Genomic DNA, 22,828 nt, shown 5'->3' on the forward strand with positions numbered 1-22,828 from the left:
CTAGCTGCCCTTCAGGTCTGGAATTGAACCCACACCTGTGGTTTCCAGCCAAACAAAATATAGGCATATGAGTTGAACATTTACCTCAAGTAGATTCACTCGTTGGAGAGAACAATCATGGGAGAAAGAAGGGCTCTTATGCACAGGGAGACAGCTCAAGGGGCAGGAGCCCATGGAGGTATGGACACTGAGAAGAGGTAACTGTGGGGAGGAGGTGGGAGGGGAGCTGTTGCATTGTGGTAAACTGTGGTCAATGTCATGAGACAAAGTGTATGTTAACGGCTGTATGGAAAGTGAACTTGCTCTGTAAATCTTCACCCAAATCACAATTAAAAAAAAATCAACTAACAAAACATATCCTAATGCTGTTACACTCTCCTTTTTCCTAATCTAAACAATACTGTGACTCTTCAAATATGCCTGTCATTTCAGACATATTTCTTGTTTATTATATTTGTTTTCAAAATATATATCTGCATAGCTTTTCAAACTATAATTTGCCAATGATTCACAAAACAATTTCTGGAAAGGTATATGAAAGAGAACCATATCCCTCCCTTCATTCTTCTTCATATATATATTCTACTAAATAATTTTTTAAAAAAACTTATAAAAATTCTGAGTATGTTGTCTAATTTCCTCAACAACTAAAGATTTGATGAACCTACAAAAGTACTTGGAGCCTTGTGGCACAGTGGTTAAGCGCTCAGCAGCTATCTTCAAGGTTTGCTGTCCGAACCCACCAGGCACTCCACAGGAGAAAGATGTGACAAACTTAGAAATCTTATGGGACAGTTTTAGCCTGTTCTATAGAGTTGTTGTGAGTCTGAATTGCCTTGATGGCCATGGGTTTGCTTCAGTTTGGTTTATAAAAGTACTAGGGAAGAAACAGGGCTATTTTTCCTCTTTATCTTGGAATCGGACCCTTCTAAGTATAATCTTATCACCTCAAAAGAAGAAAGATTGTATCCATAAATTAAACAATATAAAATTAAAATTTTCCTGCACCATTATAAAGCAAATACACACAAAACAAACACCACAATACTATCACTACCACCACCACAAATAAAAGGCAAACAACAAACCTTACGACAACATTTGATACTCATCACTGACTATGGTCTGATTTCTTGAGTAAAAACTCAATAAAAAAGATAAAAATCTAATAAAAAAAAAAGCAAATGGCAAATCACAGAAAACAAAATATCAATGGCTCTAAAACTGAAGGGAGATGCTGAATTTTATTTGTAGTAAAAAAAAAATTAAAATAAAACTATAGCATGATACTATTTTCATTTTTCATATTGGAAAAGATCAAAGAGTTTAATAGTACATTGTATTAGAGAGGGTGTGCAGAAACTGGCACTACTGTAGACTGCTTGCTGATGGGAATATAAATCAGTGCAATCTCTAAGGAGAGTAATTTGACAGTAAAGATCAAAATTAACAATGCATATACCCTTTGACTCACCAATTTCACTTGTAAAAATGTATCCCATAGGTATACTGTGCAACAACATAGGTATGAGGATATTTTCTCTAGCACTGTTGGTTAAACTAAGAGATTGGAAACAACTTAAGATGTCAGTCAATGGAGGATAGGCTCAATAAAATATGGTACACTGATATAACACTATATACCCATTAAAATATGAGGCAATTCTACACATACTGTGTAGAGTGAATTAAATAATTCAATAAAAAGGTAGAGACTGTCACACTAGAGAAAACAGTTAAGATGCAACTCTACGCTGTCTTTAAGAGACAGACTTAAGGTACAAAGACACAAATAGGTTGAAAGGAAAAGGATGGAAAAAGATATAGAACGTAAACAGTAACTATAAGAGAACTGAAGTGGTTATATTACTTTTATCTGTTAGACAAATAGACTTTAAGACAAAAAATCTTACTAGAGAAAAAGGGGGACATTTCAATAACACAAAAGGGTCATACATATGTTTAAAGCATTTGGCTACTAACCTAAAGGTCACTGGTTAGAACCCCTCAGTCACCCCATGGGAGAAAGATGAGGTGATCAGCTTCTATAAAACATCTACCTTGGAAACCCTATGGGGCAGCTCTACTCTATCCTATAAAGTAGGATATTAGTTATTAGTTGCAAACACCTTGATGACATTGAATTTGGTTTGGTGATTTACAGCTGGTTATGTTTAAAACAGTGAAGGAAAGGAATCCATATAGTCACACATAATTACATCTGCATAGTACCTCTGTCAGGACCCACAAAGAGAACAGTTATTTGTGCTGAGAAGAGACCTGGAAACTCAGAAACAAGAGAAAGAAAACAAAATTCTCAGTGCATACATTTATGCACCTTCAAATTTAGGACCATGTACACGTATTTAAGGAGTCCTGGTAGCACAATGCCTAAGACATTTGAATGCAAACCAGAAGGTCGGCAGTTCAAACCCACCAGCCACTCCGTGGAAGGAAGACAGGGCAATCCACTTCCATAAAGATTTACCACCTTGGAAACCCAACAGGGATCACTATGAGTCAGAATCAACTCAATGGCAGTGGGTTTGGTTTTTGGTATACATATTTATTATCTATACATATATACACGTTATTATGTTGTCAGCTGCCATCAAGTCAGCCATGGTGACCCCATGCACAACAGAGCAAAATGCTGCCCAGTCCTGTGCCAACTCCATGATCAGCTGGGGACCAGACTACTGTGATGCATAGGGTTTTCACTAGCTGATTTTCAGAAGAATATTGCCAGGTGTTTCTTCCTAATTCATCTTAGTCTAGAAGCTCCAATGAAACCTATTTAGCAATTTAGCAACTCACAAGACTTCACTGTCAGATAGGCAGTGGCTACAGATGAGGCGCATGGGCCAGGAATTGAACCTGGGTCTCCTGTGTGAAAGACGAGAATTATACCACTGGACCACCACTGCCATACAATGTTGTTGTTTTTAGGTACCATCAAGTCAGTTTCAATTCACAGCAACCCTATGTACAACAGAACAAAACCCTTCCTGGTCCTGCACCATCATCACAATTGTTGCCTGAGCCCATCATTATAGCCACTGTGTCAATTCCATCTCGTGGAGGGTCTTCCTTTTTTTGCTGACCCTGTACCTTCCCAAGCATGACATCCTTCTCCAGGGACTGGTCCCTTCTGACTATATGATCAAAGTATGAGAGACAAAGTCTGACAATTCTTGCTCCTAAGATGCATTCTAGCTGAACTTCCTCCAAAACACATGTCTTTGTTCTTCTAATAGTACACAGTACATTAAATAATTTTCATTGACACCACAATTCAAATACATCAATTCTTCTGCAGTCTTCTTTAGTCACTGTCCAACTGTCACATACACATGTTGCTGTTAGGTGCTGCTGAGTCATCTTCGATTCAGCACAACTCAGAACAAAAAACTGTCCAGTCCTGGGCTAGCTCCCTGATCTCTGCTATACCTGTGTCCATCATTGCAGCCACTATGTCAATCCATCTTATTGAGGGCCTTCCCCTCTTTCGTTGACCCTCCACTCTACCAAGCATGATATCCTTCTCCAGGGAATGTAGATACACATGAAGCTACTAAAAATACCATGGCTTAGGTTAAGCACACCTTACCTCTTCAAAGTGACATTTTTTCTCTTTCACACTTTAAATAGGTCTTTTGAAGATTTGTCTAGTACAATACATTGTTTGATTTCTTGACTGCTGACTCCAGGGGGAACTGATTGTGAATCCAAGTAAAATGAAATCTTTGTCAGCTTCAATCTTTTCACCATTTATCATAATGTTGCTTTTTGGTCCAGCTGTAAAGATTTTTGTTTTATGTTGAGATGTAATCTACATTGAAGGCATTTTTAGTCTTTGATCTTCATCAGTAACTGTTTCAAGTCTTCTTCAATATCAGCAAGAAAGGCTGAGTCATCTGTATATTGCAGAGTGTTAATGACTTTTCCTCCAATCCTGAGGCCATGCTCTTTGCTCATCATACAGACTGATTAAGTATGGTGAAAGGAAATAGCCCTGATGTACACCTTTCCTAATTGTAAACTACATAGTATCCCCTTTTCTGTTCGAACAACTGCCTCTTGGTCTATGTACATATTCCTCATGAACAAAATTAAGTGTTCTGGAATTCCCATTCTTTGCAATGTTATCCATAATTTGTTATGATCCACAGAGCTTAATGCCTTTGCACAGTAAATAAAACACAGGTAAACATCATTTTGTTATTCTTTGCTTTCACCCAAGATCCATCTAACATCAGCAAAGACATCCCTCCATTCCATGGCCTCTTCTGAACCCAGCTTGAATTTCTGGCACTTTCTGCCAATATACTGCTATAATCATTTTTTTATTATGTTCAGCAAAATTTTACTTGTGTAAAATTGTGTATTAATATTTGATAATTTCCACATTTGCTGGATCACCTTTCTTTGGAATGGGCACAAATATCGATCTCTTCCAATTGGTTGGCCAGGTAGCTTTTACAAACTTCTTGGCATAAATAAATGAGCAGCTCAAGCACTGCATCCATTTGTGGAAACATCTCAATGAGTATTCCATCAATTCCTGGAGCTTTGTTATTTGCCAATTCCTTCAGTGCAGCTTGGATTTCTTCCTTCAGTTCTTGATCATATACTATCTCCTGATATGGCTGAAAGTCAACCTATTCTTTTTGGTACAGTGATTCTGTGTATTCTTTTATGCTTCCTGCACTGTTCAATATTTTGCCCATGGAATCCAATATAGGAACTAGTGGCCTGAATTTTTTCTTCAGTTCTTCCAGCTTAAGAAATGTTGAGTGGATTCTTCCTTTTGATTTTCCAATTCCAGGTCTCTGCACATTTCATTATAATAAATTCTTTTCAAGTCACCCTTTAAAATCTTCTGTTTAGCTCTTTTACTTCACTGTTTCTTCCATTGTCTTAGCTACTCTCTGTTCAAAAGCCAAGCTTCAGAATGTCTTCTATTGTTTCTTCCATTGGTCTTAGCTACTCTCTGTTCAAAAGCCAAGTTTCAGAATGTCTTTTAACATCCATTTTGTATTTTCATCCTTTCTTGTCTTTTTAATGACCTTTTGTTTTCTTCATGTATGATGTTCTTGATGTCAACCCCACAAGTCATCCCGTCTCCAGTCACTAGTGTTCAATGCATCAAATCCATTCTTCAGATGGTCTCTAAATTCTTCAAGTGGGTCTCTACATTAAAGGTCATACTTTGGCTCTCATGGACTTGTTTTAATTTTCTTCAGTTGAATTTAAACTTACATATGACAACTGATTGCTCCACCATCGGTCCAGAGCCTTGTTCTGATAGTGAGCTTCTCCATTGCTTCTTTCTACAGAGGTAGTTCATTTGGTTCCTGTGTATTCCTTTTGGTCAGGGCCATATGAATCATCCTTTATTTTATTTTTAAAAAAGGTACTTGCAATGAATAAGTTGTTGGTCTTGCAAAATTCTATCATGAAATCTCTGGAGTAATTTCTATCACCAGGGCCATATTTTCCAACTACCGGTACTTCATCATTTCTAACTTCTGCATTCCAATCACCAGTAATTATCAATACACTTTGATTCCAAGTTTGGTCAATTTCAGAATGCTAAAGTTGGTAAAAAATCTTCAATTTCTTCATCTTCGACTTTAATGGTTTGTGTCTAAATTTGAATAAAAATTGTATTAACTGGTCTTCCTCATAGGCATATGGATATTATTCAATCACTGACAGCACTGCACTTCAAGATTGATCTTGTTCTGTCTGATGATGAATGTGACGTCATTCTTCTTTAAGGAAGCAGCTCTTCCCCAGTCGTATTTTAAGTCCCTTCCAACTTGATGGGCTCATCTTCCAGGACAGTATTAGTGTTTCCCTGCTACTCATAAGGTTTTCAGTGGCCATTTTTTTCTTAGCAGTGGACCTGGCCATGTATGTCCTTCTTCCTAATCTGTCTTAATCTGGGAGCTCTGCTAAATTCTGTCCACTATGGGTGACCCTGCTGGTATTTGAAATGTGAGTAGCATTGTTTCCAGCATCAAAGCAACATGCAAGTCATCTAAGTATGACAAACTGACAGACAAGTGGTAGATAAATATAGTAGGATATATGACAATACTTATTAATTAGAAAAGTCATTTTTTAAAAGCTAAAAAGACAGCTTTTTTTCCTTAAGTATTTCTTATTCGACCAGCCTGTTAAAAATATTCAAGACTAAAATAAAATAAATACAGAAACTTTAAAATTTTTAATGACTTTATTATCTTCTCACTAGGGAATCATCATAGCTCCCATCCCCAGCCCTGTTCACTTTTCTTAACTCACCTTGGCATTGGCAGTATCAAAAATTGTTTCAATTAGTATAATATCAACCCCACCATCCAGAAGTCCTCTGGCCTGCTCGTTGTATGCTTCAACAAGCTCATCAAATGCTGCAAAAAATAAATCACACCCAGCACATCAATCATCAACATTCTCTGAGTAGTTTCAGGGTATGCTGGCACCTGTGAACTAACTACTGGTGGTTTAAAAATGCACAGTTTAAGGACAAGTCTACTGTAATGGATTGATTTGTGTCCCGAAGAAAGGTATGTTGAAGTCCTAATCACTACACCTACCTATGACCCTGTTTGGAAATACAGTTTTTTCTTATGTTCATGAGGGCATAAGATAGAGGACGGATCCTAAACTTGATCCCTTCTGAGCAGTGTCTTATAAAAAGGGAAACAGGCAGGAAGAGTCACACACAAGGAGAAGACACCAAGCCAATTTCCAGCTGATAAAGAAGCACTAACACAATACCACATACATCTGAAAGCAAGTTCTAATAATAACTAACTTTGTATTTAAGTGTTTATTATGCACTGTTATAAGCACTTTCCTGGGATTAACTCACAATAACCCTGTGTAAGATCCTATCATTGCTCCCATTTTATAGGTGAGAAAACTGAAGCACAAAGGTACTTGCCCAAGGTCAATTATTATATGTATTAAATACTCACTGATGTTCCTATAATCTGGTCTTTCCACAGATGGAGACACAGAGAGTGTCTTATTGGTTGGACCCAGAGCTCCTGCCACAAATCTCTTAATTCCTTTGGGAAAAGAAAAAGTAGTATGAAATCTCTAAATAATTCAACCTTTTGCTGTGAAAACCCTATAAGATTTTCCTTAGAACAAAAGTCTAAAATCCCATGTTCACAACTCTGCAATGCAAAAAGTTATAAAAATCCAAACTTTTTTCTAAATTTATTTAGCAACAAAATGTGACCTTTCCTGAACTGTCCTTAGGAGGACACTTATAGTCTCTATCCCACATAGTGGGATGATAAATAGGTTTGCACAAAAATATATTTGATCATGGGAGCCTGTCCCAGATCTCACTGGGGAAATTACATAATATAGTGGCTATGTACTTATTTATCTCCAAGCCAATGCAAAAAAACTGAATTACTTCATATCTAGCCTCAAGCACTTTAATAATTAATCCTTTTGATCTTCAGTTATTTTTGGACAAAGTATCTCTACCTAGTATTAAGAAACTTTTAAAGTTCTGAATTTAGCATAAATTTGTCAAAAGCTCCTTGTAGTAGTATACAACTTGAAATGTTCCCTAGAATTATACTGGAGATGCTTCACCAAGGACAAATATTAAAATCAGGACTACTAATTACAAAGTCTAAAACTGAAGTATGAAGCAAACTGAAACCATTTCTAATGACCGTTTTATAGAAAACGACTGTGAGGTGTGGAACTGCTTTGCAGTAAACAATTTAGCCTTTACTGCTGGTTCTGGAAAGCTAGATTATACCTGAGGCCATGAGTGGAGAAGGGGTTGTCTAACCAGACCCACAGGTACCACCTGGGAGCTCTATGCTGTCGAAACATCAGGAAGCCACACAGTGAGACCAATAATGACTTTAGAAGATGGAAGCACCAATAGCTTCCAGGTTGTGGGGTACAAATATTTGATCTCAGGAGGGTAAGCATGTTCTGTAGGGACATGGAAGCTCTGTGCTGAGACACCTGCCAAACCTCTCTATCATTTCTCCTTCTAGATTAAAGATAGACTTTTCCCTATAGTTTGTGAGTTGTTTCAATGGATTATCGGACCTAAGAAACAGAAAGGGCCAGTACCCACTGACCTAGCCCCAAGTGAGTGGGGAGACAGTAATGGCTACACTGCAAGGCAGGGTCTGAACGGACCAGGAAAGGGAAGGTGAGCTCCCTCTGGACTGATCTGATACCACAGTGACAGTAACCTTTCCTCTAGGTTAAAAACTAGGGGCTTCTAAAACTGCCTGAGAAGTTGTCTCTATTTTACATATTTGTTAAAGCCAAGGATTATACTGCCCATTATCTTTGATAATTTTAATCACCCACTACCCTGGGCTATGATTTATAATGTAATGACTGACTAGTTAACGATGCAGCCTTTGGTCAGGTTGCAAGTCCAACACTCTTTATGTTCCCCAATGCTGAGTTGCATTAGTGGTTCATTGGCCTCTAACCTATGACTCTGGGTAACATCCTATACATTTCCATGGATTTAAACATTATTACTTTGGTCTACCTTCCTAACAATTTTGCTTTACATCTTTCTTGTTGGCAATAATTTCACATTTCTAAATTTTAAGGTGCTTCCATGTATCTCTTCTATTCCTTTACCTCCCTCAAAAGCCTCCCCAGCAGCTGGTGCCCAAGTGATTTTATGGCAGCCAGCCAGGTTAGTTATTTTCGGTGAGACCCAGCAATACTGAATCTAATGTTACACTTTTTTATGTGCTGCACAGAGCCTTCAAGAGAATCAGGAGTAACCAGTAGAAAATGTTCAAATAGCAGTTACCTCTTTACCTAAATAAGTCAATCCTGGCAAGAAGAGTGGCTTTAAAAGAGTAATATGAAATTGCCTAATGATAACCAAAATAACAAAAACAGCCACTATCTTAATAACCTGATGATGTGCTTTCAAAAGGAGAAAAACAGTGCAGCTTTAAATATACAAGGAAGTCATGGTCCCTGCTACAGAGTTAAGCTATTAATCTCTACCAAGATAAACAAAGAGGAGACTCTGAGCCCAAGGGCTACAGGGATAGAGACCATTCAGAGAGAGGGTGGTTGCTTCATTACAAAACTGCAGAGAAGTTATGTACAAACAAGTACAATGCAGTATCTGCAGTGTTACTAGTGACAGAACAACTGTTATGAAACAAATAAATGCAAATGATAACTGTGAAAGCCAAAGGAATCATCTGTGCACAAAAGGGAGAAGAGTGTTACCTGTCTGGAGAGTCACCTCCTTGGCAGCTTTTCTGGCAACTGCTGCAGAGCACTTATTCATCCAATAGGCCTAGCATAAGAAGCACACGTGAGCTTGTCATTCTTCTCTATACAATAAGCAAGAAATTCATGACCACCTAATACTCTGTCTTGGTTAATAAGGAAATGGAGAGTGAGTTAATTTGAGGTCTGCATGAAATCTTAACCAAGAAGGCGTATCAGCAGCCCCAGCCTCAAAAGCCAATAAGGAAGGCAAAGTTCCTCAAAATTCAGAGTTGCCTAGTAAATCTCTTTGGGACATTTGGCATGTCTGACACCAAGGTAATGTAGTTAAATATTCTGAGAATTAGAAGAAAATGTAGTAATAGAAAAACCAAAGGCCTCAGAGGCAGGAGAGCTGAGCTCCCATACTAGCTCTGTCCCTGCCTAACTGAGAAACCTTCGGCAGTTCCCCTAGCAAGTGCTCCAGGCCTGTTTCTTTCACTGTACAATGGCAGGAATCTGTGGTTCTCAACTTTTTGCACACATTAACATCTTGAAAATCTGATAAAGGGCCATCGACCCTCTCAGCAGGAAATAAAAACAAGTATGCACATACACACAAGGTGGGGCATGGACTTCCTGAAGGCTTTTCACAACTCAGGTTAGGAAGTTTTAGAATAGGAAATCTTCATGATCCCTTCTACTTCTAAGATCTCATGGCTCAGTAATTAAGAAACCAGAATATCCTAAAACCAGGTTTGGCAAACTACAGCTAGTAGCCTGTTTCCATAAATAAAATTTTATTGGAACATATCCATGTCTACTCATTTACGTATTAGCTATGGCTGCTTTTGCACTACAATGATATATGTGAATAGTTAGGATAAATCAGTTACTATCTCAAAACTCAAAATCATTTGGAAAAAGAAAAAGGGACCAGGTTTGCTGTTCTGAGCCTGATGGAACCACTGAGACTATGATCCCTATCTGTCCCTCAGGTCTGGAATTGAACCCACTCCTGTGGCTTCCAGCCAAACAAAAGACAGGCACATATGAGCTGAATATTAACCTGAGGTAGACAGACTCCTTGGAGAGATCATGGGAGAAAAGAAGGGTTGTTTATGCACAGGGAGAAAGCTCAGAGGGCAGGAGTGCATGGAGGGATGGACACAGGGAAGAGGTAACTATCAGGAGGAAGTGGGAGGGTAGCTGTTACATTGTGGTAAATTGTAGTCAATGTCATGAGACAAAGTGCATGTGAACTGCTGTATGGAAAATGAATTTGCTCTGAAAACTTTCACCCAAATCACAATTAAAAAAAAAAAAAAGTTATTATCTGGTCCTTTACAAAAAAGTCTGCCAATGTAACACAAAAGTAACTAACACAATTTTATTTTCCCTTGGTAATGCAAAGGTACTTGATCTCATGAAGTCTAATGTCATGAGAGAAACCCAGTGTCAGAATACTTGGGATTTCCTACATGAAAACAGAGGCAAGTGTATGGGAGAGCAGTACACCGAAACAGGGACATTAGTCTCCAGCATGTATTTTCATTACTCATATCTGATAAAATTTGAATACAGAAATATAGTGTTGTATAAAGGGAACCAAATCTGCCACTGAATACTTTAAAAGTCCTCATAATACTGTGTGCAAACAGTCAATGATTATGCCTTTATCAACATGCACTGCATAGTAAGTATCATTTTTATTTGATCATTCCTTGTTCATAAATAATGTCAGGTGGGAAATGAATGGGCTAGGAATTAACTTGACTAAGGAGCTCTGGTAGCATAGTGGCTAAGGCACTTGACTGCTAACCAGAAGGCTGGTGGTTCAAACCCACCAGCCACTCCTCGGAAGGAAGGTTGGGCAATCCTACTTCCGTAGTGATACTGCCTCGGAAACCCAAGGAGGGGTCGCTATGAGTCAGGGCTGACTCGACGGCACATAACAACAACATGTAGCTCCAAGAGGTTTTTTCACTGGCAACAAGTGCTCACAAACATCTTAGACAGGAGAAAAACTGGAATTCTTACCAAGTGTTCAAGACCATAGTCAGCTTGGGCAATACGAGTGCTGCTAAAAGTATTTGTTTCAATGATATCTGCCCCAGCCAGCAAGTATTCCTGCAACAAGAGATAATAATGTTAATGTTCATGAGTCTTAAGAGTCCCTGTTCCCCAACGATACACTTTTTAATCATCATCATCTACCAGATATCTTTTGACTACTTACTAAGTATAAGAGATAACACTACAGGCTAGAGATAACAAATACCTAAAAAACCAAATCAGTTGTGACTAAGTCAGTTTTGACTCACAATGACCCCATGTGTTTCAGAATAGAACTATGCCCCACAGAAGTTGTAATGGCTGTGAACTTTTAGAAGTATATTGCCAGGCCTCTCTTGCAAAATGCCTCTGGGTGAATTTGAACAGCCAAATAGCAGAGCACTTCATCATTTGTCCCACCCAGGGATTACTAGGAAATGCACAATGGTAATAGAATTTCAAAGTAAGGAATGGAAGTAAATAAGCACAGAACTTGAATTCAGACCAAGATTACAGAATACCTCTAGGGTCCTGTGAGTACAGGCAAATTCCTTAAACTCTGAGTCAGTTTCCTCATCCGAAAGTACTGAAATCCTACTCCACAAGACTGCTGCTATGATGATACAAGATATCAAATGTCTGGCAAGTGATGGTACTCAACAAAAGTAAGTTCTGTTCCCTTCTCTTCTCCCTACATCAGCTCAATCTGATCCCCACTAGAACTGCACTATCTTTGAGATCTCAAATTCTGAACACCCTCTCTTACCAAAGTTGTTTTATGTCCACAGCTCCCAATCTTTTGGAACCAGCACTGCAACCTCACTGGAACTTAAGGACCTGGGTGCCCTCCTGTTTTCCAGACTAAAACCTGTCATCCTGTTTTCCCTCTTTGGATACCATCTTAACTTCAATCTGACTAATGTTCTGAAATCTCTCAATTCCTGTGATTTTACAATACTGAGTAAATTCAACTCCTAACTGTTGAAAGAAAGAACTGGGAAATTAAAACCAAGATTTATACATTTATAAAAACAGCAAGTCACACACATCTTAAATCTCAATCAATGAGGAAATAAATAGCTCAACAAAGTATATGGTTGCATGCCATCAAACTGATTTTTGATTCATAATGAGCCCCTGTGATAGAGTAGAACTGCCCCATGGGGCTTTCTAGGCTTTATGGAAACAGCTATTGCCTGGTCTTTCATCCAGAGAGCTGCTGGGTGGGTTTGAACCGCCAGTCTTTTGGTTAGCTGCTGAAAGTTTAATCACTGTTAAGCCAAGACCTTAACCACAATTTCTATTATATATACTATATTCATTTTATTATTACACACTATGTAGCAGATAAAGAACGTTAACACACATCTGAAAAAAAAAAAAAAATCTTGCTGCTGTCAAGTCAATTCAGACTCATAGCAACCCTATATGACAGAGCAGAACTGCACCATAAGATTTCCAAGATTATAATCTTTACACAAGAAAACTGCCACATCTTTCTCCCACAGAGCAGCTGTTGGGTTTGAACTTCTGACCTTTTGGTTAGCAGCTGAACACTTGACGACTGTACCATCAGGACTCCCTTGACACATATCTACTACCACAGAAAGATCTCAATACTATTATTGAGAAGAAAAACAAAATAGAATGATATGTACACCATTAAGTTTAAAGAATACAAACACACAAATAGTACTATGTTGTTGTTGTTATTTGCCATCAAGTTGGACCTGACTCATAGCGACCCTTCCTTGGGTTTCCAAGGCAGTATCACTACGGATGTAGCTTCCTTCAGAGAAACAGTACTATATATTCTGAGAGATATATATATACATATATATATATATATATATGTATATATATAATATGTATATGTTGTTGTTATGTTCCGTGGAGTCAGATCCAATTAATAGTAACCCCTCCTTGGGTTTCCGAGGCAGCATCACTACAGAAGTAGATTGCCCAACCTTCCTTCCCAGGAGTGGCTGGTGGGTTTGAACTGCCAGCCCTCTGCTTAGTAATCAAGTGCCTTAGGCATTATGCTACCAGAGCTCCCTGTATGTATGTGTGTACATATGTGTGTGTGTGTGTGTGTATCATGGTGTATATGTATATATACTCCAGTGGCATAGTGCCTAAGGCATATGACTGCTAACAAGAAGGCTGGGGGTTCAAACCCACGACCACTCTTCAGAAGAAAGACTGGACGATCTACTTAGATAGGGATACCTTCTCGGAAACACAAGGAGGGGTAGTTACAAGTCTCAACCAACTCAACTACAGTGAGTTTATATACAGATACATATATATGAATATACATGTATATTTATAACACATATAAAATTTATAACAAATGGATCTGGGAATAAATACGCCAATCATTATCAGTTATCTCTAGAGGGAAAAAAGAGAAATTTGGAATAGTGGTTAAAAAGGAATTTACTCAGGGATCTTATTGCCACCAAGAAAGAAAAGCAAGAGAGGCGTTCCAGTAAGATGGTGGAATAGGCAGAAAGACTGCACAGACCCTCTTCGACAAAGAAAAGGGGAACCAATTAATACGGATAGAGAAGATAATCCTGGACCCCTGAGCTTTGAAGAGAAGGACATAGAAGTGGACTAAACTCCAAATAGTAGAAAAATTTGCATTAAAACACCAAAAAAGGAGACATATGGAGCTGCGGTCTGGCAGTGATCCTAATGGCACAGACAGCTTAGATACTGCCGAGTGGTGTTAGGACCTAAGAATTAAACTAAAAATCAGCCCTGCTAGCCAGGGACTGCTCTGGTGGCTGGTGCATGAAAGGGGAATGAGCAAAGAGAAGGGCAGGCTAAGCTGTGGACTTCTGCTTGTCTGGAGGGTGAGGCATTTTGAATGTTTACAAGCGGTTTGACCATTTTGGATATTTAAAGCAACAACATTCTCCCAAATTCCAGGGACTTAAGAAAAGGCTCCACTTGCCAGGAACCACAGGACATTGCAGATGCCAACAAATGGAAAGGTACGACATTCCCCTTCTTTCTCTTATACCCCAAACGCGCTTGCTGAACAGAGGTACAGCCATCCCTCACTCTTACCCACCTTCTAGGCCGGCAGCATTTCCATGCCAGTCTGTGTGCTTGGACAGAGCTTGGGTACCCAGCCCTGCCCCATTTTTTTCTTCTTCTTTTTTTTTACTTTCTTTGTTTATATTTTAACCTACAACTGTTATTATTACTTATGTCCTTTTTATTGTTATTCTTTATTCTTTCCTTCCTAGGTTCGTTTTCAGCTTTATTTCTTTTCCCTGTTCCTGCTTCCATTTTTTTTTCCTTCTCATGGTTAACCCCATTCCTTGTTTTTCTTTTGGAGTTTTTTTCCATTTTTTTCATGATTATTCTCTTTCTTTACCTGTTTTGTCTTATTGACCTCTCCCCAGATATTGTGGTAGGTTTTTTTTGCTCCCCTTTTTTTTTTTGATTATTGTTCCTGTGTGATTACATGGTGTTTCTTGTCCACTTGCTTTTACATTTTTGACGTTACTCAATCATTATTTTTGTCTAACTGAATAGGAGAGAGCAACATTCCCCATACGACACAATTCCACCGACATCTCCTGCAGCATCACTTACTGAGTGAAAGCCATCACTTGCTTCCCCACCAACAGGCCAATGATAAACAACCACCAAGAAGAGCCTTACTCAACCTTAGCTACCCTTCACAAACAGTTAACAATGATCTAAATACAAAAACGTCACAATGTTTTGGAGAAAACAGACCATCAGAGTCCACAAAAAGAAGCAAAATAAAGTAAAAACAAGGGAGCAGAATACAGACCCAGAACACAAACCTGAGGAAGAAGCAGCATTAGAACTCCCTGAAAAGGAATTCAAAAGAATTATATTTAGGTATCTTCAAAGGATTGAGAACACAGGCAAAACTCTAAAAGAATTCTGGAAGAAAATACAAGAACAAAATGACAAAATCAATGAAAAATTAGAAATAATTCTAAATCTACAGATAGAAATCCAGAAGATTAATACTAAATTGTCAGAAATGGATAAGACATTGTGTGGGAAAAGAAGTAGAACTGATGAAATGGCAGAAAGCATTAATGAGATTGAAGACAAATACCTGAATACTTTTTTGGAAAGGGATCAATCAGAAAAAAGATCAAAACAAAATGAAGAGGACTTCTGGTAAGATGGCGGAATAGGGAGAAAGACCGCACAGACCCTCTTCAACAAAGAAAAGGGAAACCATTTAACACAGACACAGGAGATAATCCTGGACCCCTGAGTCCTGAAGGGAAGAATACAGAAGTGGACTAAACCCCAACTAGCAGAAGAATTTGCATGAAACTACCAAAAAAGAAGACATATGGAGCTACGGTCTGGCAGCAAACCTGAGCAAGTCTGCAGCACGGCACAGAGAGCTTGGAGAGTGCAGAGTGGTGGTAGGACCTACGAATTAACCTAAAAATCAGCTCTGCTAGCCAGGGACTGCATGGAAGACTGCTCTGGTGGCTGGGGAATTAAACGCAATGTACCAGCAAAGAGAAAGGCGGGCTGAGCTGTGGACTTTTGCCTGTCCAGAGGACGCTGCCATTCTGAATGTTTACAAGTGGCTTGACCATTTTGGATATTTAAAGAGACAGCGCTCTCCAAGATTCCAGGGGTTTAAGAACAGGTTCTGCTTGCCAGTAACCCCAAGGACACTCCAGACCTGGACGACTGAAAAGGTGCAACATTCCTCATTACTCCTATACCCCACACCCCTTGGTGAACGGAGGGGTGCGGCCATCCCCCACTCCCACCCACCTTCTGAGCACGCCGCAACTCCACCATAGTCTGTGTGCTCAGGCAGAGCCTAGAAGGCCTGCTTTATCCTCCCTGGATTTTTTTCTCTTTCATTATTCTGGTTTTTAATTTGCTTGTTTTAGTCTGTTTTAAAACTACTACTATTATTAATACATTTGTCCTTTTTACTATTATTCTTTATTCTTCCCGTCCCAGGTCCTAATTTTCAGCTCGTTTTCTTTTTCTTGCTCATGGATGCAATTTTTTTTTTTCTCGTGGTTTACCCTGTTCCTTGTTCTTCTTTTTGCATTTTTCCATTTCTTTCTCCATTATTCTCCTTCTCTACCCCTTTTCTCTTATTGCCCTAGATATTGTAGGTTTTCTTGTTTTTTTCCTTGTCCTTTTTCCCTTTTTTGGCTACTGCTCCTGTGTGATTACAAGGTGTATTTTTTGATGATGTGCTTTTAGTTTTTTGATGGTTATTCAGTTGTAATTTTTGTCTAATTGAGTGGGAGACAGGAAAAGTCAAATAACACACAATTACACCCCCACCTCCTGTAAATTCACTTACTGACCGAGAGCCACCACCTCCTTCTCCATCAAAGGGCCAACGATAAAAAACCACCAAGAAGAGCCTGAATCACCCTTGCCTGCTCTTCATAAACAGTTAACAGAGATCTTAATACAACAATGCCACGATGTCTCGGAGACAACAGACCATCACAGTCCACACAAAGAAGCAAGATAAAGGGGGAGACAAAAGGGAATGGGATAGAGATCCAGAACACATCCCTGAGGAAGAAACAGCACTGGAACTCTCTGATAATGAATTCAAAAGAATGATATTTAGGTATATTCAAAGGATTGAGAGACAGACCAAAGAAAACACAGAAAAAACCCTAGAAGAATTTTGGAAGAAAATACAAGAACAAAATAAATGAAAAAATGAAAAATTAGAAATGATTCTAAATCTACAGATAGAAATCCAGAAGATTAATACTAAATTGTCAGAAATAGATAACACATTGGAAGGGCAAAGGAGTAGAACTGATGCAATGGAAGACAGAATTAATGAGATGGAAGACAAATACCTGAATACTTCTTTGGAAAAGGATCAATCAGGAAAAAAAAAAATCAAAACAAAATGAAGAAAGCCTAAGGGTCACATGGGATACCATCAAAAAGAATAACCTATGTGTCATTGGAATTCCAGAACAGAAAGAGAAAAATAATACCACTGAGAAAATTGTCCAAGATCTGTTGGAAGAGAACTTCCCTGATATGATGAAAGATGAGAATATATCCATTCAGGAAGTCCAATGAACCCCAAACAAGATAGACCCCAAAAGAAAATCACTAAGGCATATATATCATCATCAAACTCACCAAAACCAAACACAAAGAAAGAATCCTGAAATCAGCATGGAAAAAAACAAAACGTTACTTACAAAGGGCAACCAGTAAGAATAAGCTCTGATTTCTCAGCAGAAACCATGCAAGCGAGAAGGCAATGGGATGGTATATATAAAACCCTGAAAGAGAAAAATTTCAAACAAGAATTATAAAATTTCAAACAAGAACTGACTCACAGTGACTCCTCCTTGGTTTCTGAGGCGGTATCACTATGGAATTAGATTGCCCAACCATCCTTCCAAGGAGTAGCTGGTGTATTTGAAACACCAACCTCCTGGTTAGCAGTTAAGTGCCTTAGGCACTATGCTACCAGAGCTGCCAAGAATTATATTCCTGGCAAAACTGTTCCTCAAATATGATGGTGAAATAAGGAGATTTCAAGATAAGCAGAAATTAAGGAAAACTGTTAAAACAACCAACCTTACAGGAGACTAAAGAGAGTCTTTTGAACAAAGAACCAAAAATAGCAAACACAAACCGACCATTAATATACAAGATGACATAACCCAAAAACCACAGCTATGGACATATCCAAAGTAAAATAAGCATACAAAATTGTAAACAGGGAACCAGAAATAACAACGGGCAAGTGAGGACAACTACAAACGAAAAATAGGGAAAATACTGTGTAGTTTTAGAACTTCTAAATGGTGAGGAAGTCAAAAGCATTCCAAGTTAGAATGGACTGTTCTAAACTCAAGGAGAATATTATAAATCACAGGGTAACCTAATAAAATGATAAGCCTTCACATCACAATAAAAAAAAAGGGGACAAGTACAAATATTCAGCAAATATTAAAACAACAGCAACAAAGAAAATGATAACATGATTCATAAACATAATGAGCTCAGCACACAAAATAATATGGAACAAAGAAACAAGGGACACCAAGAAAAAACACATAACAAACTGACAGCAACTAATTCATACCTGTCAATAGTTACACTAAATGTTAATGGATTAAATGCACCACTCAAGAGACGAAGGAAAGTTGCAGACTGGATAAGAAAACAAAACCCATCAATATGTTGCCTACAAGAGACACACCTTAGAGACAAAGACAAAAACAGACTAAAAATCAAAGGTTGGAAAAAGATCTATCAAGCAAATGGCAACCATAAAAGAGCAGGAGTGGCAATATTAATTTCGGATCAAATTGACTTTAAGGCAAAAACCACCATCAGAGACAAGGAAGGACATTACATAACGATTAAACAATCAATTGAACAAGAAAATGTAACAACCATAATAAACATCTATGGACCCAATGAAACAGCCTCAAAATACATAAATCAGACTTTAAAAGAGTTGAAAAGCCAAATCGATGACTCCACGGTCATAGTGGGAAGATTTAATACAACACTTTCCATGAAAAATAGAACAACTGGAAAGAAACTTAACAAAGATGCAGAAGAGTTAAATAATATAATCCAACAACTTGACCTTATAGACAGCTACAGAGTACTTCACCCAACAACAGCACAATATACATTCTTTTCCAGTGCACATGGAACATTTTCCATGATAGACCATGTTAGGCAATAAATCAAGCCTTCATAAATTAAAAAAACATTGATACTGCAAAGCATCTTCTCAGATCATAATGCTATCAAATTATAAATCAACAACAGGAAGATCAACAGGAAAAGAGTAAACACATGGAAACTGAATAACAACCTCCGTAAGACAGACTGGTAAGAGAAGAAATAAAAAATGAAATTCAAAAATTCCCTGAATCAAATGAGAATGAAAACACAACATACCAAAATCTTTGGGACACAGCAAAAGCACTGATCAGAGGCCAATTTATAGCAATAAATGCAAACATCCAAAAAGAAGAAAGAGCCATTATCAACACTTTAAACTAACATCACTAAATATTAGAAAAAGAAGAGCAAGAAAAACCTACAGTCACCAAAAAGAAGTAATCAAGATTTGAGCAGAAATCAATGAAGCTGAAAACAGAAAGACGATAGAAAAAAATAAACAAGACCAGAAGTTGGGTTTTTGAAAAGATTCAAAAAATTGAGAAATCACTGACAAATTTAACAAAGAAAAGAAGAGAACAAACAATATGAATAAGAAACAAAATGGGTGACATCACAACAGAACCAACTGAAATAAAAAGGATAATATCAGGATACTATGAAGAACTCTCCCCCAACAAATTTGAAGATCTGGAATAAATGGACATATTTCTAGAAACGGACCACTTACCTAAACTAACACAGACTGATGTGGAAAAGTTGAACAGGTCCATAACAAAAGAAGAAATTGAACAGGTAATCAAACATTACCAATAAAAACAGCCCTGGCCAAGTCCATTTCACCAGAGAATTCAACCACACATTCAGAGAAAAACTGACACCCACCCTATTCAAACTATTCAAAAACATACAAAAGGATAGAATCCTCCCTAAATCATTTTATGAAGCAAGCATAACCTTAATACCTGTTCTGGTTACCTAGTGCCGCTCTAATAAGAAGTATTCCACAAGTGGGATGGCCTCAACAAACAGTTTATTCTTACAATTTGGAGGTTTTAAGTCCAATTTCAAGTGCCAGGGTCTAGGGGCTCAGTGAAAGCCCCTCAACCTTGGGGTCCAGCTCTGGCTCCTACTCCTGACCCACTGGCACTAAAGGCGTTTCTTCACTCAAACAGCTGCTGGCTGCTGAGGCTGAGAAGCTCCTAGGTTGACAAGTAAAAAGGCACAGTCCCGATGTTACCAAACCACACGGCAGGCCATTAACTCAAGTCCATTGTAAGTCCCAAGGTCGGCAGAGCATAGCAAGCTGCTCAACAAAGAGACGGCTACATGCAGGATCCAAGTGTGCCATAGGCTAGAGACCATTCTCAAAGCTTCTCCTTATACACAGGAAGCAGTCCACATCCCAAAGACAGTTCCTCAGCTGCCTGTGGTAGATCCCACCATGGAGTTAACTGCCAGTCTCCTCATAGGGATTAACTACCATCAGCTGCCCAGCCACTCAATCAGGCCCAGCCAAGTTGACACACAACATAACCACCACAGTACCAAAACCAGGCAAAGACATCACTCAAAAGGAAAACTACACACCAATAACAGTCACAAAGACACAAATCTTCAACAAAATTCTAGCCAACAGACTCCAAGAACATATCAAGAAAATCACTCAATATGACCAAGTGGAGTTCCTATCAGGTTTGCAAGGATGGTTCAACATTAGAAAAACAATCAACATTATCCACGACAAAAATAAAACAAACGAAAACAACCACATGATCATATCAATTGATGCAGAAAAGGCATCTGATAAAATCCAACACCCATTCTTCATCAAAACTCTCAGCAATATAGGAGTAGAAGGGACATTCCTCATCATAATAAAGGGTATCTATGCAAAACCAACAGCCAACATTATTCTTAATGGAGAGAGACTAAAACCACTGCCCTTGCAAACAGGAACCAGACAAGGATGCCCTCTATCACGATTTCTATTCAACACTGTACTGGAAGTCCTAGCCAGGGCAATAAGGCAAGAAAGGGAAATCAAAGCCATCCACATTGGTAAGAAAGAAGTCAAACTATGCCTATTTCCTGATAGTATGATCCTATACCTAGAAAACCAAACACACTCAATCAAAAATCTACTGGAACTAACTAAAACATTTAGCATCATGGCAGGATAAAAGATCAACATCCAAAACTCAGTTGCATTCCTGTACACCAGCAAAGAGATGGCTGAAAAGGAAATAAGGAAACCAACGCCATTTACAATGGCTACCAAAAAAATAAAGTAGTTTGGAATAAATCTTACCAGGGACGCAAAAGACCTGTAAAAAGAAAACTAAAAAAATACTTTAAGAAACCGTAAGAGAGACTTCCAGTAAGATGGTGGAATAGGCAGAAAGAATGCACAGACCCTCTTCAACAAAGGGGAACCAATTAACACAGACACAGAAGATAATCATGGACTTCTGAGCCTTGAAGCGAAGGAAACAGAAGTGGACTTAACCCCAACTAACAGAAGAATTTGCATGAAAATACCATAAAAGGAGACATACAGAGCTGCGGTCTAGCTGTGATCCTGACAGCACAGATAGCTTGGAGTTTGCCAAGTGGTGGTAGGACCTAAGAATTAACCTAAAAATCAGCCTTGCTACCCAGGGACTGCACGGAGGACTACTCTGGTGGCTGGGGAATAAAAGGTGAGGCAAAAGCGAAGAGGAAGGCAGGCTGAGCTGCGGACTTCTGCCTGTCTGGAAGGCACAACCAGTTTGAATGTTTACAAGCAGTTTGACCATTTTGGATATTTAAAGAGACAGCACTCTCCCAGATTCCAGGGACTTAAGAACTTAAGACTGCTCTGGTGTCTCGGGAATAAAAGGCGAAGCAGCAGCAAAACGGAAGGCGGACTGAGCTGTGGACTCTTGCCTGTCTGGAGGGCGCAGACATTTTGAATGTTTAAAAGCGGCTTGACCATTTTGGATATTTAAAGTAAGAGCACCTCCCACATTCCAGGTAATGCTTGCCAGTAACCCCGAGGACACTCTGGACATGGACGACTGAAAAGGTGCAACATTCCCACTGTTACTCTTATACCCCACATCCATATGGTGAAAGGAGGTGTGGCCATCCCCCACTCCCACCCACCTTCTGGGCCCGCAACAACTCCATCACAGTCTGTGGGTGCGGACGGAACCTTGGTGCCCTGCACTACCCTCCCCTGATTTTTTTTTTTTTTTTCTGCTTCTTAGTTTCCTTATTTTTGTATGTTTTAAACTACTATTATTAGTAGTACTTTTGTCCTTTTTACTATTATTCTTTATTCTTCCCCTCCTAGGTCCTAGTTTTCACCTTTTTTTCTTTTCCCTGTTCCTGGTTGCATCAATTATTATTAATTATTTTTCTTTATATCTCATGGTTATCCCCATTCCTTGTTTTTCTTTTGGCATTCTTCCTATTTTTTTCTTCATTATTCTCCTTCTTTACCTTTGTTCTCTTAGTGTCCTATCCCCAGCTACTGAAGGTTTTCTTATTTTTTTCTTATTTTTTTATCACTTTTTTCTTTTTTTTTTTTTGGTTACTGTTCCTCTATGATTACATGTTGTACTTTGTATCCACGTGCTTTTAGTTTTTTTATGGTTATTCAATTGTAATTTTTGTCTGAGTGGGAGACAGCAACAAGCCCCATAAGACACAACTACACCCATACCTCCTGCAAACTCACTCACTGAGTGAGAGCTACCACCTCATTCTCCACCAACAGGCCAATGATAAATAACCACCAAGAAGAACCTGAATCACCCTTCACTGCTCTTCACAAAAAGTTAACAGAGATCTAAATACA

The 22,828-nt window shown here is 38.6% G+C and overlaps 1 protein-coding gene across 1 annotated transcript in view; it reads right to left on the reverse strand.

Annotated features, from left to right (window-relative positions):
- The window catches only part of MTR (5-methyltetrahydrofolate-homocysteine methyltransferase), a 251,989-nt gene that overhangs the window by 193,077 nt on the left and 36,084 nt on the right, over positions 1-22,828 (reverse strand). Inside the window, exons 2-5 of the mRNA XM_007956235.1 lie at positions 11,290-11,379; positions 9,268-9,337; positions 6,990-7,082; positions 6,313-6,419 (exon numbers count right to left, since the gene is read on the reverse strand). Coding sequence (XP_007954426.1) covers positions 6,313-6,419; positions 6,990-7,082; positions 9,268-9,337; positions 11,290-11,379 — 360 coding nt within the window. The remainder of the gene's footprint in view (positions 1-6,312; positions 6,420-6,989; positions 7,083-9,267; positions 9,338-11,289; positions 11,380-22,828) is intronic.

This window comes from Orycteropus afer, unplaced genomic scaffold (assembly GCF_000298275.1).
Source record: "Orycteropus afer afer isolate SDZICR_OR568_19922 unplaced genomic scaffold, OryAfe1.0 scaffold00585, whole genome shotgun sequence".
In the NCBI taxonomy this organism is placed as follows: domain Eukaryota; kingdom Metazoa; phylum Chordata; class Mammalia; order Tubulidentata; family Orycteropodidae; genus Orycteropus; species Orycteropus afer.